The sequence below is a fragment of the Delphinus delphis genome, chromosome 8 (assembly GCF_949987515.2).
Source record: "Delphinus delphis chromosome 8, mDelDel1.2, whole genome shotgun sequence".
NCBI classification, from domain to species: Eukaryota; Metazoa; Chordata; class Mammalia; order Artiodactyla; family Delphinidae; genus Delphinus; species Delphinus delphis.
In genome coordinates, this window is record NC_082690.1 from 87,636,786 (window position 1) to 87,654,490 (window position 17,705).

General features: G+C 40.7%; 1 protein-coding gene across 7 annotated transcripts in view; it reads left to right on the forward strand.

The window, feature by feature from the left end:
* The first annotated feature begins 863 nt into the window (after window positions 1-863).
* TRIM44 (tripartite motif containing 44) overlaps window positions 864-17,705 on the forward strand; it is a 119,121-nt gene continuing 102,279 nt past the window's right edge. For all 7 annotated transcript variants that reach the window (XR_009520403.1, XR_009520404.1, XR_009520402.1 and 4 more), the window contains exon 1: window positions 864-1,781. Coding sequence is in view for 4 of the 7 variants with exons in the window: in XM_060018719.2 (XP_059874702.1) it covers window positions 1,110-1,781 (672 nt within the window). In the remaining 3 variants the exon portion in view is untranslated. The remainder of the gene's footprint in view (window positions 1,782-17,705) is intronic.

Below are 17,705 nucleotides of genomic sequence, written 5' to 3' on the forward strand. Positions count from 1 at the left end.
CTCTTCCAAACTTGGGAGCCACAAAAAGATCTAGCCGGATTCTTGGCACTTCAGTATTGGTTAATAAATAACAGTCCCTTTCCTTTCTCTTGGAATCCGATCTGAATCTAGATGGCCTCCTTACATAGAGGATAAGGTCTGCACACTGGAACTCTCACTCCACAAATACTGTCTCTCCCTACCTACCTCCCCTGACATCTCAGCCAAACCCAAGGCAAGCTCTCAAAAAAAGGCGCAGAGGTTACGATCCTGGAGGTTCTGAGCCCCTAGGAGAGCAGGAATGCAAATAGACTTTGCAAATAGGCAAAGCATAGAATCGCTTTAGATAGAAAACGTCTGTTTGCTCAACCTGACTCTGATTCCCTGAGCCTGGGAGAGCAAACACAACCCTTCCCCCTGAAAATCCCAAGGGGTCAGGTTCAGTCTGGTAAACAACACTCCGTCCTGGCATCTTGCAGAACAGGCAGCAGAGGGGACTGGGACGGGCAGCAACAAATTGGAAGGAGGGAGGCTGAAATGCACCTGTACACCTGCCTAGTGGCCTTGAAAAGTCAGGTTGGCACCTCTCAGGGAGGAAGTGGAGGAGGAGGGGCCCAATTCCCGCCTCCAGAGTGAGCTGGAGTGAATCAGAGACCTCATCCATCCTCTCCCTCCTTCGGGGATGCTGAACCCCTGCGGGAAACGCAGAAAAGGGCCATTGCCACTTTAAATGACTCAGGAAGTGAAAACGGGCCGCCTGACGGGGACAGGGAAAGTGGAACCGGGGCGGCGCGGGGGCCGGCGGCACCGCGCTCGCCGGGGCAGCGGGGGGCCGAGCGGGCGGCGCGGCGCAGGGGCCGACGGGGGCGCTGGGCGGCTGCGCCGGAAGTGCCCAGAACGCCGGAGGAAGCACAGCGGCCGCCAGGCTGCCGAGCCGGCGGCGAGGCCCTGTGCTCCTGGGCTGGGTGCAGACTGCTGGGAACAGGCGGCAGCGGCGCCGAGGCTGCGGGACACGGCGCGGCCAGTCTGCGGGACGGGCCCCAGGTGGAGAGGAGGACGCGAGGAGGCCGCGCCGAGGCCAGGCAGCGAGCTCTGAAGCCCGGAGACCCGGGCCGCGGCACAGCTCCCACATGGCCTCCGGAGGGGGCGCGGCCTTCGAGGAGCTGCCGCCCGACGGCACGTGTGATGAGTGCGAGCCAGACGAGGCTCCGGGAGCCGAGGAAGTGTGCCAGGAATGCGGCTTCTGCTACTGCCGCCGCCACGCGGAGGCGCACGGGCAGAAGTTCCCCAGGCACCACCTGGCCGAGTACGTCCACGGAGCCGCCCAGGCCTGGACCCCGGGAGCCCGGGGGGATGGGGCGGGAGAGGAAGAAGTCGAGGCCCAGGTAGAGAACGAGAAGGCCCTAGAAAGCGAGGCGGGGGAAGAGAGCGAGTCCGAGGAAGACTGTGAGTCCGAAGAAGAGAGTCAGACGGAGGAGGAGAGCGAAGACGAGAGTGAGGAAGACAGTGAGGAAGACAGTGAGGAAGAAATGGAGGATGAGCAAGAGAGTGAAGCAGAGGAAGACAACCAGGAGGAAGGAGAATCGGAAGCGGAGGGAGAAACTGAGGCAGAAAGCGAATTTGACCCAGAAATAGAAATGGAAGCGGAGAGAGTGGCCAAGAGGAAGTGTCCGGACCATGGGCTCGATTTGAGTACCTATTGCCAGGAAGATAAGCAGCTCATCTGTGTCCTGTGCCCAGTCATTGGGGCACATCAGGGCCACCAGCTCTCCACCCTAGACGAAGCCTTCGAAGAACTAAGAGTAAGTATTGGTCATTCAGAGCATAGGCCAGGAGGTCAGGACACCTGGGTTTCAACCCAGGGGGCCTCCCTGTGGCCACATTAACTTTCACCATGTCCCTAAAAAGCTGGTCTGTTCATCTTGTTGGGAGCAGTGATTATTGACTCTCTTTGATTGACGTCCTTTGAGAGTAAGATGAAAGTTCTGGACTCTGACCCTAGAAAAATAAATGTACAAAATCTAGTTTACAATTTCTGGAAAATTATAAGCTTCTCGTCTCCGTATCCCAGGTAAAGCATTCCTTGGGATTTTGACTCCACTTAAGCCTATTCCCACAACATCTTCATTGTTGAGACTGGTTAAGGCTCTTGACAAGGAATTGGTAAACCATGGTTTCACCAGATGGATCCAAGCAGTTGGTTCCTCTATAGTGAAAAGACTCCCTAAGGTTGTGGTTTTGATGATAATTTCATGTGTGCCTCTGAGTTCCTTTTAGGTTCTTCATGTTTGGTAGTTGTTTGGAAAGGAGGGTGAGAAGGTGGAGGCAAAATTGGGATGGGAGTGGGTGTTCCCTTGTCCTCTATCTTTTGCAGGAGGGCAGGGCCTTTATCTTGGACCTTGCTGGTCCCCTAGAACTGTGTATGGAAATCTTACAAATATTAATAAATATTTATTGAATGAATGAATTTGCAGATGATTTGCTTTTTATTTATATTGTGGATATTTACAATCAGTGAGAGAGACAGCTGGAGTTAACCAGGCAGGAAAGTTTGAGTGATCAGTTCATTAGTTATTGTTGTCATCATGACATCTTTTGTTTCCTGAAGCAACCTTGCAGTTGCTGGCACTGGGATAACAAATATTTTGATAATGAAAATCCCCTATATTAAGATTTTCCCTTTTTTATTGTAAAATACACACTCAAAGTGTATAAAAACATACGCACAGTCTAACAAATAACTATAAAGCAAATACTAATGTAACCTCCACCCCGATTAAGAAATAGAATATTAGGAGCAATATTGAAGCCCCATGCCCTTTTTATAATTTTCTAGTTATAACCATCTCCCTTCTCCATGGGTCACCATTATCCTGACTTTTGTGGTGATAATATCCTTGCTTATCTTTATACTTTTACCACACATTTATGTATTTCTAAACTTATTTGAACTTGACACTATTGATATTGTATTGTTATCATGCATTCTTTTGGGTTTTGCTTTATTTTTTCAACATTGTGTTTGTGAGATTCTTCCAGTGAGTGGCTGTGGTTTGTCCATATTCATTGTTGTATAGAATTCCATTTTATAAATATGCCGCAAGTTACCTATTCTGTCAAGGGTGAACATTTGATTTCCAGATTCTGGAACTTCTAGTTATTATAAACAGTGTTGCTATAAACATTCTTGTTCATGTCTCCTGCTGCACATCTACATACATTTAAATGGAATATAAACCTAGGAGTGTGATTGTTGGGTAACACACTGTGCATATCTTCAATAATATTAGATGTTGTCAGCTATTTTCCAAAGTGGTTGCGCCAATTTGCATTGCCATGAAAAGTGTAAGAGAGTTCCTTTTGCTCAGTATTTTCACCAACACTTGTTATTACAGAATTTTTAGTTTTTGTCAGTCATATGGATATGTAGTGGTATCTTCTTGTGGTTTAAATTTGCATTCCTCTGGTCACTGATGACTTTGAGTATCTTTTGTATTTCTTCTTTTGTGAAGTACTCATTCAGGTCTTTTGTTCGTTTCATTTGGGTTGTCTTTTTCTCACTAATTTACAGGAGTTTTTATATTTATATTTTTGACTGTGGTTGATATGGGTTACAAATATCTTCTACTCTGTTTTTCCTTTTTCTTTTTTAAAAAATTGTACCTTGAACAGAGAAGTTCTTCATTTTAATGTAGTAGAATTTATCAACAACTTTCTTTATTATTAGTGCTTTTTGTGTCTCGTTCCACTTAGTATTGATTTTTGGGTAGTGGAGGTAGGGGCTTAGTTTCATTTTTTACCCTGTACAGATAGCCAGTTGCTCTAGCAGCATTTATTGAAAAGCCTATCCTTTCTGTACTGATCTGCTGTGTCACCAGTCATATATCAAGTGCCCATATGTGTATGATGTGTTTCTTGGCTCTTGTATTTTATACCATTGGTCTGTTAGTATATTCCTGTATGAGCTACATGTTTTCTCAGTTACCATAGGTTTGTAACATGTCTTAATATCTGGTAGAGCAAGTCTGTCCACTCTGTTCTTCTAGAAGAGTGTCTCAGCCAGCCTTGGCCTTTTACATTTCCTAGAATCATACCATGAAGTTCTGTATTAAGAAAAAAAACAAACCTGCAGGACTTTTTTTTTTTTTTTTGTATTGTATTGTATTGTAATTATAAACCAATATATGGAGAATTAATACCATTACAAAATGAAGTCTTCTGATCCATTTATTTAGGTCTTTTTATTGCCTCACAATAAAGTTTTGTAATTTTTTTTTCTGAAAGATCTTGGACATCATTCTGAAATTTATTCCTGGATACTTACAGTTTTATAGTATTGTAAAAAATGTTTTTAATTTTTGTTTTCTAATTGTATATAGGAATATGATAAACTTTCATATATTGATTTTCGTATTAAACTGTCTTACATATTCTAATAATCTGTAAATTTATTCTACACACATGATCATATTATTTGCAAGAGGGAAAGCTTTTGTATCTTTTCAGTCCTGATGCCTGTTCTTTTTTTTTTTTTTTCCCCTTGCCTTAATGCTTTGGATAGGACCTCCAGTATAATGTTGAATAGAAGGGATAGTGAATATTTGTGCCTTGTTCTTAATTGAGGGATAATTCATAACATTTCACAAGTGTGCTAGTGGGTTTTTTCCCCACAGATATATTTAATTAGATTAAGAAAGTTCCCTTCTAGTCCCAGTTTAAGAGTTTTTCTTAATATTGAATGGATATTGAATTTTATCAAATGCTTTTTCTGCATCTGTTGCATGTTCGTGTGATTTTACTCTTTTATTGATGTGATGAATTACATTAACTGATATACTTATTAAATTAAATTTAAAAATCAGTATTATGTTCACATGTTTCAAAAGCCTCTTTTTCACCTTTGGTAACCACTTTTATTAGTTTTTTGCTTATCGTTCAAGTGTTTGTTTTTTCAGATACAGGTGTGTACATATATATGGTCTTATTTCCATCCCTTCATTAGTATATTTTACAGTTAAAACAACCTGGCATTTCTGGGAGAAACTCAACTTGGTTGTGATGAAGTATCCTTATGTTTTTGAATTTAGTTTATTAATAATTTATGTAGGATTTTTTCATTCATATTTATGGGAGAAGTTAACTTGTAAATTTCCTTTCTTGTAGCGTCCTCATGAGATTTTGCTATCAAGGTTATGTTGGCTTCATAGTATGAGTCAGGAAGTGTTGCTTCTCATGTATTTTCTCTCTCTTTTAATGTTCTGGAAGTGTATTATATAAGATTGGAATATTTCTTCCTAGAATGATTGGTAGAACTGACCATGGAAGCCATCTGGATCTGAAAAGAGAGAGAAAGAATTAATTTTGTTGTTTTGTATCCAACATTGGATACATTTGTTTTGTATCCAGTCCATTGACTGTGGATTCAATTTATTTGGTGGTTATAGGTCTGTCCAGGTTATGTATTTTTCTTTAAGTCAATTTTGATAAGTTACATTTTCCTAGAAGTTTGTCCATTTTGTCTAAATTTTCAAATGTACTAGTATAGATTTGTGAATCATATCCTCTTATTATCTTTTTTCATGGTGTAGCTATCCTCTTTATTCCTTTAAGAACAGTAAGCATGTTGATTTATAATCTGTCACTGATAATTCCAGTATTTGAGGACTTTATAGACCTTTCTCTGCTAGCTATTGTTTTTGTGGTGTTTTTTAGGTTTCCTTCTTTCCTTTTGTGCTTGTTATGTTCGAGTAGCTTTTCATTGCCTTGAAAAATTATTTGTGGGGATTTCCCAAGCCTTGGCCTGAAGCTGTAGTCTTCGAAAGAGCATTTGAGTTTGCTTCTGATAAGGCCTAAGTGTACAGCTTGTTTAGGACTCCCTTAAACTAAATTAATTGCATGAGAGATTTCTTGGAACAGATTTTCAGGAGGTGCCTGTCCAAATTTACAGCCTCTTAAAGAATTTCTTTCATCCTGTCCTGCACCCCATCCCCCCACCGCCCCGTTTTGTTCGGCTCCAAGGCATGGCTCCCCACACTCCTCTTTGGAGGGTGAGATAGCGGCAACTTTAGTTTGTCTTTACTCTAGAATTTTACTCTTTGGCAGGGGTAGGAGGGCCAAAAGTCTGTATGGAAAGGGTCTCCTTTAAATGTGCCACTCTGAGCATGTTGTAGGCTTTGCTTTCTTTTATCTTCTTTCCCCCTGCCCACCTCACTTTCTGCCTATAATCAAATGCACATCCCAGTTTCTTGTGATCGGTAAATGTACTCAGATCAGTAGAGCTGTTTCCTGTACTCTGCTTATGTTAACACTGGAACAGTATTACTTAACTATAGACCTTATTAGACGTTCACCAGTTTTTCCTCTAATGATTCTGTACCAGGGTCCTCTGGCCATATTACATTTTCTTGTTTTCGATGATCATGATAGTTTTGAGGAGTGCCAGTCAGGTATTTGGTAGACTGTCTCTCCGTTTGGATTAGTCTGATGTTTTTCTCATGGTGAAACTGGAATTGTGGGTTTGGGGGCAATATAAATTCTCTTTTATGTTTTGCTTTTTTCACTTATCAGTATGTCTTAGAAATCACTCCATAGAGGTGCCTATTTATTTATTCATTTTAGCTGCAAATACTCTAGTGAGTGTCAGTCATTAAATTCTTAATTTATGATATTGTGTTTTTCAACTCTAGAATGCCTGTTTGGTTGTTTTTTTTAAAGATCCATTTCTCTTTATCTTTTGGGATCTGATTCTTGGTTATATGCCACATTTTCATGATTATTCTCATCTCATAATTTTTCATTCAATACCAGACATTGTGTTTAAAAGAACTGTAGACACTAGAGTCATATTTTCCCCCCTCAGAAAGGGCATACCATTTGCTCTGTTAGGCAGCTAGGATGAAGGGCTGATCGTTTTTATTCAATAAAAATTTGAACTTGTTTAGAGCTTGTTTGTAGCTTTAATTAGTTTCATTTCACCTCTGGTTTCATATATTTTGAGGGCAGTGTACATTTACTTATTGACAAGAAAGTAGGTCTCTTGGAATATTAAAAGTGGCTTGGCATGATGATGGTGAGAGAGGAGGATCTTTGTTATACTGCATTCATTCATTCATTCACCAAGTATTTATTGAGCATTGGCCAAGGGCAGGTGCTTTCTAAGCATTGAGAATATAGCAAAATGGAAGAAGTCCCTGCTTCTACTGGAGTATACATTGTGTTGGAAGGAAATAGAGAGCAACAAATGCTCAAATAAACATGTAATAACTGTTAATAAAGAAAAAATAAAACACAGTGTGGGATTAGAGAGGAACAGGAAGTATCCTAGCTCTGCGGCTTGCTTTTTGACCTTGGACAAGTTATTTAACAGTTTGGCCTTGTTTCTGTATCTCTAAAATGGGTATAAAGTTAAGAAATCAAGTAGTGTTTTTGTGAGAATACAATAACTTAGTTTGTGATAACACTTTAACAATGCTTAACACACTGTAAGTGCTCTTTAAATGTTAGCTGTTGTTTTTATTATTATTAATAGGAGGAGTCTAGTTAAATGCACAAGTTCAGAGTTGAGAGGGATTTGAACAATATATGTTTTGATATCTCAGTGCCAAACCGGGCTGTGAGTGGCTAATATTGGTGGTAGAAGGCCAAATTGTTGGCGAGGGCTAGAGTAAAGCAAACTGCAGAGCGGGCCAGAATGGACAGAAAACCAGGGTGACTGTACAGCCAGAAGGGATCCGAGCAGAGGCAACGTGGAGGCTAATGCCTCAAGGACTAAGGTGAACACCTTGAAGGGATAAGTTGAACCCTAATCACTGAAGTGACTTTTAAAGTCCTACCTTTCCTCTTGTGCTGTATTTCCAGTGTGGCTCCAGAGCATTTGGTCTCCAAAGGATCCTGTGGGTCCAGATTTGAATTGAGCCTGTGCTCCAGTTTTATCGTAGGAATATAGTTACACAGCCCATATTATGACCTCACATCTGGTTCATAAACTCTCAGATATGCAGGTTTCTCTTATTGTGACCGTAATTTGTGGTTCTGAAAATGGGTCATTGGGTCTGACAAAGGAGCTTGATCTGGTTCATGGATATTTTCATATGAAAATTCTTAAGTTGTCAAGGGAATTTGCATTCATAGCTATATTTAATGAATCATTTTGTTCAACAGTATAAGTGCAATTACATGTATTCAGAACTCTAGACCAGCAATTTAAAAAATTATTTTGAACATAACCTACAGTAGGGGTTATGTTCAGATAACCACTATATGTAAATATAGTTTACATTGTGGTCTAGTTTACATACACACACGCACACACACATACTTTAACTCAAACGGAGCACTGTTAACGTTATTGCATATGATGTGTTCTGTTTGTATTCTATTCTGTTCAAAAAAATTTCTGGATTCTCCCAATAAATAGATTTCATTGTACCCTAATGGGTCATGTCCTGTAGTTTGAAAAACACTTGTCTCGTTCACTCTAAGATCACCTGAAGAAAAGGTGGAGTCTTATAAAATGGCAAAGGGAGAAATGATTGGCAGAGTTCTGCAAGTACTTATAAGCATCTATGGAGTTCTTAACATGGCTTTGTTATGGACAGATCCAAAAGTTTTGAAATCACTCCCTTTGCCCTTGAGTGTGTCTTTAAGATGGGTATTTGGAAAGAAGAATGTTTGGTTAAGTGACAGAACAACTGCAGGGGCGCCCCAACGAGGGGGCTCTAGTGGCAGGGCGGTCGGGAGGGTACAGGCATATTCTCCGGACAGCTGTGACTCTGGAGGGGCTGGAGATGGGGGTATGCCGCTGCTGTGTCTTGTAATGGCCGGCGGCTCTGGCTCTGTGCTCAGCTCATAAGCAGCTCTGGCAGGGAGGCAGAAGGTTGAATGTCTGCTGTAATTTCCCTATTTATGTTTTTATTCTTGACTAAAAGGATTTGGAGTATCTTCTAATAAAACCATTAAGTGCTGTCTACACAGTGGTTCAGTCTGTGTCTTATTTATTTGTATAGAATAAGACAAAAGCTAAGGCTAAGGTAAAGGGAATGATTGAAGCTGCCACAAATGGTTGATGGAAAGTTAAAGTGAGGCCTCCCGTTCTGGGATTCTCCATCTCAGTCTACTCTTCAAAATGTACTTTATTTACCTGTAATAAGTCTGGGACGTATGCAGCGAAGAAGACAGACAGGGCCCTAGCTTTTATGGAGTTTACCCTTTAGCTGGGGAGAGAGATAAGGTAGGGTAATTTTGGATGGTAGTGTGTACTATGAAAACAATAAGTCATAGCAACGAAAGAGTGAGTGATGTGGCAGGAGGGCAGGAGGGAGTTACTTTTTGACCAAGTAGTCATGGAAGGTGTCTCTGAGCATGTGACATTAAGGCAGAGACCTGAATTATGAGATCTTGCAGAGATCTAGAGAAAACCTCCTATTGTGTTACCACTCAGTGCCTTTTGCACGAAGTCCAGTGATTCATAGCAGAGATGATCGGTTTGGTTCATAGGACTCTTCAAAAAGGAATTAGATGGCTCTTGAAGTGAGAGGAGTAGTGTAGTTCTGGCAATTGTAATGTGCTGTTAACACAGGTGAAAATACTGTGGAGGGAATGTGAGCTTATGGGGATCTCTTTGACAATAGCTCAGTTTTTCAGGGGATTCAACATTCATGGTGATGGAACTTCATTAAAGAGAGCCTAGAGGGCTTCTGCAGGGTTAAGTGGAGGGGAAGAGTCATCTAATTATGTTCAGTTAGGGACGTGCACTCTTCCCACAATCTTTGTTATTAAAATTACAGTTTATAATCTAAGAATTAAGAAAAAGTCTGGGAGAAGAGTGGTTAAGGCGGAAAGAATGGTGAATGCAAAGGCTTTAAGGTAGAGGTGAACTTGGGGTGTTGGAGGGACAGCAGAAAGGTCACTCTGGAGTATATTGGAATGAAAGAGGAGTGGCAGGTAGGTTAAACAGTAGGTTAAACAGTGTGTTTCTCACCTTGTTGCCACATTTTGGAATCACCTGTGGAGGGAGATTCTTTAGAAAATACCTGTGATTGGCCTCAGCCCAGCCTTAAATCAAAATCTTTGGGGATGATCATTCTATAAAAAAGACATATTTTATAGAATGTCTTTCTATTGGGATTTGTCTTCTTTTCATGTTGTGGTTAGACTGGAGTTACTGTTTTTAGGAGGAAGACCACAGAATTAATGGTACACACTGTCAAGAGGATTGTTGAGGGAAAAGGTCCATACTTTCCCTGCTCTCTCCCAAGAATCCAGTGCCCTCTTTTTTCTCTTCCCCGACCTTTCAATCAGAATAGATTAATAGGTTAATAGGCATATTGTACTATTAGATGACTGCTTTTCAGGGTAAGGTTGCTGATGCAGTAGGTGTATTATTCTTAAGCCCCTCTGGGGATAAAGGACTATGTGCCTGTGGCACCACCTTTTCTTGACCACAGCCCACAACATGGAGGTTGCCCTGCTGTCCACTGATAACACCCACCTTTTCTCTTCCCTTGCATCAGACCCAAACTGAGAAGCCAGAGATCTGTCAGTGTCAGTGCTCCGTGTGTCTTCTGCTTGAAGTTACAGTTCAATCTGGGATAACTAGCTCAGTTTCACGCTCCTGTTCCTGTTGTGGGTTTAATATCCAGAGCCAGGGAGTAAATCTGTTGTGCAGCAGGAAGGAGCACAGAGACTAATGGACCTCTCAGAAGAGAAGACAAGAGTACAGACCAAGAAGGGGTGAAACAAAAACTTCAGTGCGGATATGTGGGGCAGAGATGAGAATCTTGTTTGTGGGTGTGTGTGTGACTATGATAGGGATCAAGCCAACATGACATTGGGGGATAAAAAAATCAATATTGATGCCCTTTTCCGATGTCAAAAATGAATCAAGGGGCTTCCCTGTTGGTGCAGTGGTTGGGAGTCTGCCTGCCGATGCAGGGGACACGGGTTCGTGCCCCGGTCCGGGAAGATCCCACATGCCGCAGAGCAGCTGGGCACGTGAGCCATGGCCGCTGAGCCTGCGCGTCCGGAGCCTGTGCTCTGCAACGGGAGAGGCCACAACAGTGAGAAGCCCGCGTATCGCAAAAAAAAAAAAAAAAAGAGTCAAGAATGAAAAAAAATGAAACCAACCAAGCAAAATCTTCCAGATACTCTAAGTGCTCAGTCTATAATTTATGGCAAGTAACCATATAGGCAATGACTGATGTATATTGTGGTGTGCTAAATTATTCTTGTCGAACATTTAATTATAAATTAAGCTCACTTCAAATGTATTTAGCTAGTTTCTGATCGGGTAGCAGAGCAATCTGCTTTTAACTTCAACAGGATATTAGAGAAAGCATTATACTACATCCAAACTGTAGCATATAGTTAGCTTTTTTGTCAAAAACTGGTGTTTTTAAGTTAATTTTATTTATGTGAATAATTTTTGAGCACTTAAGGTGTGCTACATGACGGATATTGATAAAGAAAGATGCCTGACATCAGGAAGCTTATAGTCTTTTCACATGCTTATTTGCGTATGAATACTAGAAGAGAGGTACAAATAGTATGTCGTGGGGACTCAGAGAAAAGAGAAGTTATTTTCAGCTGGAGACGTGGAATCAGGAAAGATTTCTTAGAGGAAGTGGTATTTGAGGTGGACCTTCAAAGATGGATAGGATTTTACTAGGTAGATATGACTAGAGTGTTAGGCAGCTGTCCTCTGTGTTCCCATAGCAACAGCCTGTACTATTGTAGCATTAAATACAGTATACTACATCAATATTATTTCTTCCCACCATGTCTCTGTCTTGCGTGGGTCATAAACTCTTCTTCTAGGGTTAGGACTGTATGTTACACATCTTTGTGTTCCCAGCACCTAGCACAGTGCCTGTTGGAGAGTAGATATACATGAAATATTTGGTAAATGTATGATATGAAGTATAATAATCTCACATAGTCACAGGGCATCAATGAAGAACTGAAAGAGTGTTGCATAGTGATTTACTATATCAGTGTTTACATTAAGTTTAACTGCATCTGAGATAATGAAATAATTTGGAAAAATCCAAAATAACAGCAGCTCAAACAAGGTGGATGTTTTATTTTCTCTTGTATAGAAGGATGTAGGCAGTCCAAAGCTGGTATAGAGGAACCATGCAGTTATTAGGAATCTAGGCTCTTTCTACCTCTGCTCTGCTATCCTTAGGGTATGGTTCTTGTCATGGACCAAGATGACTCCTGGAGGTCCAGCCAGTACATCTGAGTTCCAGGAGAGCAGGCACGGGAAAGTGAAGATGGGAACACCACTTTATTTTAAGAGAACCCTCCAGAAGTTGCGTGCATTGCTGCTTATGTTTCATTGGCTGGAGTTCAGTCCCATGGCCTTATCTAGTTGCAAGGGAGGATGGGAAACAGTCTTTTCTTCAGGCCATGGTGTGTCCAGCTAAAACTGGAGTCTCTTACTAAGGAAGAATGGGAGAATGAATATGAAAGACCAAGCAGTCTTGCCTTAATTGGCTTTGCAGTCTATGGGTTTGAATCCTGGCTCTGCTACTTATTACCTGTGTCATGTTGGAGAATTCACTCAGTCTCTCTGAATCTTGGTTTCCTCATCTGTAACATGGGCATAATAATTATTTCTCCTTTTTGGGTTGTAGTGAAGAACAAACAAGATGATACATGTAAAGAGCTTAGCACAGTGCCTGGAATATAATAATCCCTCAGCAATTAGTGACTCTTATTATCCTTACAGAGTCAACTAAGGTTCTATTCTGCGTTCAATTCCAGACCAGGTAGTCTGGCAGAAGCAGAAGTTCGGACACCAAGTTTCTTTTGGTGAACGCTGTTCAGCCCCCTCTCCTTCTGTTCCTTCTGACTGCTCTATGCTGGTGGGTAGATAGGCTGGTGAAAAACTTGTCTTCAGAGAAGAGGCTCCTGTATATTTCAGTGTCCTGCTGGTGCCATGTGCACTAGCTAACCAAAACACAGCTGGTGTGTCTAATTTTAGGTTCACAAGTCTTGCTGGTTGTCCTCTTTAAATTCTGTTTTACATTCTGAACTGTAGGAAATTTTTATAGAAGTGGAGAGGAGGCAGGGGCAGTACACCCTTTATTTTCTAGTTAGAAAATAGCCTCTGTTTTCTTTCCAGTAGGCAGTCTTGGGGGAAAGAGGTTAGAGGCACCCCTACTGTTCTCCACTCTGTTCTTTGGGTCTCTGTGAACCCTGGCAGGGTAATCTGTGTTGAGTGAAAGACTCTGACTTCATGTGTGTGAAGAATGGAAATGCTAGCCTTTAGCTGAGGTTATAAAACTAAGAGAGTCTAGAAACTCTTATCTGCTGTTGAATTTTGAGGCTCTTTCCCGAGATTAGAATAATAATAATAATTATTAAGTGGCTTTAGGTCAGGTGCTTTTCACCTCATTATTTCAGTTGATCTCAATATAACTCCCACAATAACCTGTATTATTCTGATTCTCATTTTACAGATGAGAAAACTGATACTCAAAGAGGTTGAGCTTTGTGGAAGTTCACCTAGTTTGTAAGTGGAAGGATTAGGATTTGAATCCAGGTCTAACCCCAAAGGACATTTTCATTCACCCATCCCATTTAGCCTCTACTCTTAATTATTCTCACTTACATTTAACCTTTCTAAGTTGTACTGACGCAATCTCCTGATGTTTATTATCTCTGTGAAGGTATTTAGTAGATACTTTATGAATATTCTAATCAGACTATTAAAACTATTCTTTCCCAGGCTTCCCTGGTGGCGCAGTGGTTGAGAGTCCGCCTGCCGATGCAGGGGACACGGGTTCGTGCCCTGGTCCGGGAGGATCCCTTGTGCCGCGGAGCGCCTGCGCCTGTGAGCCATGGCCGCTGAGCCTGCGTGTCCGGAGCCTGTTGCTCCGCAGCGGGAGAGGCCACAACAGTGAGAGGCCCGCGTACCACAAAAAACAAACAAACAAACAAAACAAAAACAAACAAAAAAACTATTCTTTCCCTTCCATCTGGATTTTTCTTCCTAGATATTTTACAGAGTATTTTGATTGTATCAGATTGTTTTGTTCATTTTTTTCCATTCAGCACTTCTCTAGCTCAGTACTTGATACTTAGCAGTCAGTCACTCAATAGACTTAATCACTTAATAATAACAATAACAACAATGATAACTAAAATTTATTGAGAACTTAGTAGGTACCAGGTTCTGTGCTATAAACTTCCTACATATTATGTCATTTAATTTTTACCACAATTTTTTGAGGTACAGTTTCATTAAGATATTTTTCTATGTTGTTTGAAATTAGTGGCGTGGTGTTTTTTTCCTTTGATCTATTCACTCAGTCAGGTGGAGTATTTGGGGCTGTAGGGAATTTAACAGTGAACAATTCTAAGTACTGGTCTCATGGAGCTTTTGTTGTCAGAGCAAAACAGACACAAGCAAGTTAAACAGTAAATAACATTTTAAATAATGATAAATGCCATGAATAACAAACTAGGGGAAGGAGAAAGAGAGTGGCTGGAATGGGGAATGAGAGAGAGGCTGTTTAAGGATCTGACAAGGACTGGGTATAGTTAGAGCCAGTGGTGGGAAGATCTGGTGGCATAGTGATCTGAATGGAGGAAGTAAGCAAGTGTAGAAGCACTGAGATGGAACAAGCTTACTGAGGATAAAAAAGATGGCTGGAGGATAATGAGTCAGGGTTCCAGGTAGCGGGTAGTAGATGAGGTCAGACTGTCAAGTAGGCCATGGTAAAGATACTGGATTTCCTTCTGAGTAGCCATAGACTGTTTAAGCAGGAGAATGAGTGATCTGATTCACGTTCTTAAAATTTCCCTCTGGTGCCTGTGTGGGGAATGGAGTGTAGGGTAGGCGAGTGGGAGTGGTGTTGCTCCTTGGATTAGGACCAAACAGGGAATAGTGGAGATGGTGAAGAGTAGTTGGACTTGGCCTGTGTTTTAGAGTTAGGTCTGAAAAGACTTGGGGGTAGGTTTGCTCAGGCCCCCAAAATATTTTGGATCTAAGCAACTATATAAAGGTGGTTGCCTAACATAGGAGTGGATTTGGAGTTGGAAAATCAAGTCATGTGAAGAAGATGGAAAAGAATTTTTGGACATGGCGTGGTGAAACTAAAATTTTATGGCGTACTAAAATTCAGTTTCATTTCCTTTTGTCAGGGCTTTGCTTTCTGATTGGATTCCTTAGGAGGACTTCTTACATATTCTATCTCCCAGTCCTTTTCCACCGTTTCTCCCAAAAAAACCTTTTTGTGAAAATGATAGAAAGTTGGATTGATTTTTTTTTTTTTAAGCATGGTAGCAACACAAGGCTAGTGGGATAGGAAAAAACCAAAATACGCAGCCAGTATTCTTTCTGAACTCAGCATCTTCTGATTCTTTATAATACAGAATTCAATATTTAGGAACCAGTTTAGGATATTAAGTGATTTACACTTACATTTCTACTGACACATGACTTTTCTTTTGGTGCCCAGCTGGTTATTGGCATTAGACTAGACTGACTCCCATGAAAGTACAGAGACTGGTTGTCAAGATCTTATTCTGATGTCCCTTTTACCTACCATATTCCACTTTTGTTTCTGCCTCTTGCCCATTTTCAAAGAATGTTTGCATTAGAATGAGCTGTATTATTTCTGTGTTTTGGAGTGAATGGATGGACATGTGTTTATGAGGTATTCTGAACCCCTTTGAAGAAAAACATGCCAACTTCCTTGGTGTTCAAACACAAGGACCCTTAGAGACAGAAAACTTTCAGAGGGAGTTCTTGCAGGGGTAGCAACTTCAAATGTCTACAGGGACCAGAAAGGTAATGTAAATGAGAGAAGCCAGCCAGGGTAACTATGGCAAACTGGAGGGAGCTTGCCTTGCCTAAAGCGGGTAGTTGCTACTCAGCTTCAGCCGGTTGCTGCTATGTGGGAGAGGGAGCCCAGTACAGTCATACCTTTCAGATTTTTAGAAGAAGCTGGAAATCTTTATTATGTCGTATCTCCTGGTTTTTAAATGTTGACAATGAATTTAAAATTTCTAGTATGCTGTGTGGGACAACACTCTAAAAACACAACAAAACCAAAGTTGTGTAGGCTGCAGCCTGCAAATCTGTAGGTTCTGATTTGGCCCATTTTCCTCATTTACAGGTTGAGAAACAGAAACTCAGAGATGTAAAATGACTTTTCCAAGCTCATATAGCAATTAGTAGGAATGGAGCCTGAGTCTCCTTTCTCTTTATGCAATGCCCTTTACACTAGGAAAGTTAAACTTTTGGGGGACTTTGGGGAGCGCTCAAGTCCCTTTTCATAGAAAAGTGCATGTACATTGCAAATTTTGTGTACAGCTTTGGGGATTTCAAACTCCCGGAAATAGATACATGAATACTAGGTAGAGAACCCTTTCTTATACCTTTGGTTCATGTTTGCATGCAAAAGGAACAGTGCCCCAGTATTTATACTTAGGCAAACTCATGGAGAGAGACACTCGAAGCAGAAGCCCTAGATCTGTCCTCTCTTCCTCCCTCCCTTCCTTTTTGTATATTAAATCTTAATTAGATAATAGGAATAAATTTATGTAAGTCGAAGACTCTTCCTACTACTATTCCCACTACTAGTCCTTCCAGTCATTGCTTTCTGGTCTTTTACATACATATGTATCACCCATAAAAATGAATAGTTTTATGCTTTTTAAATAAATGATATAGTATGCATTGTTTTGCAACTTTTAAAAAATTCAGCGTTGTGTCTCATTCTTTTTATTTGCTATATCAGATCCCATTTGTTAATTCCATAGTTTATTTGGCCACCCACTATTGATGGATGTTTAGGATGTTGCCCGTTTTTCAGTATTACAAGCAGTGCTGCCATAAATATTGTTTTTCATACCTCCCTGGCCCATGTTAGTGCTTCTCAAGGGGAGAAAGTGAAAAATGGACTTGCTAGGCATGTGATTTCAAAGTAGCTTTATTATATTATATCAGCAACATATGAAAATCCCCAGCCTGCCCAAAGTCTCTCATCACTCGGTATTATCAAATCAAAACTTTTTTTTTCAATGTGATGGATAAGAAATGATACGATAATTACAAGTAAGTTAGAGCATCTTTTACATCTTTTCATATGTGTGTTAGCCGTTTCACATTTCTGTTATGTTCATATCCTTTGTTGGGATTTTTTTTATGCTTATTTGGCTTTTTCTTATTTACAGGAATCCCTTATGTATTTTCGCATTATTCTTGATACCAACCTCTTCTCTTGTATATGTTATAAATCTTTTTCATTTAGATCTTTTTGATCCTGGTTTTGCTACTGACTAGCTCTGTGATTTGGTGGACATCATTTGACTTCCACAGAACCATTTCTCTCTATTGTACACTGTGAATACACTACCTTTTAGTTATTGTGTTACTGTGTAATGCTAGTTAAACAGTGTATGGGCTCTGTGATTTGGGGGTTTCTCATTTGATTTTCACCAGCCATTTTTCCCAGCTGTAAAGTGAGAATTTTTGGTTTATTGTGAAATGCCAATGAAAGAGCATATGAAAGTGCCTTGGAGAATAAAGAATACCTTCAAATGTAGGCATTTTGTCCTTTCTTTGGCTTTATTATGATTCATCCCTAGGAGTTGGCTTTTATGAAGCATCCCCCATCTCCATAGATGGATCAAACTTTGAGGGGTGTTACACAACATAGCGCTTGTCTTGTTTTAATCTACACTCTTCTTGGGGGAGGAAAGAGGTACATAAA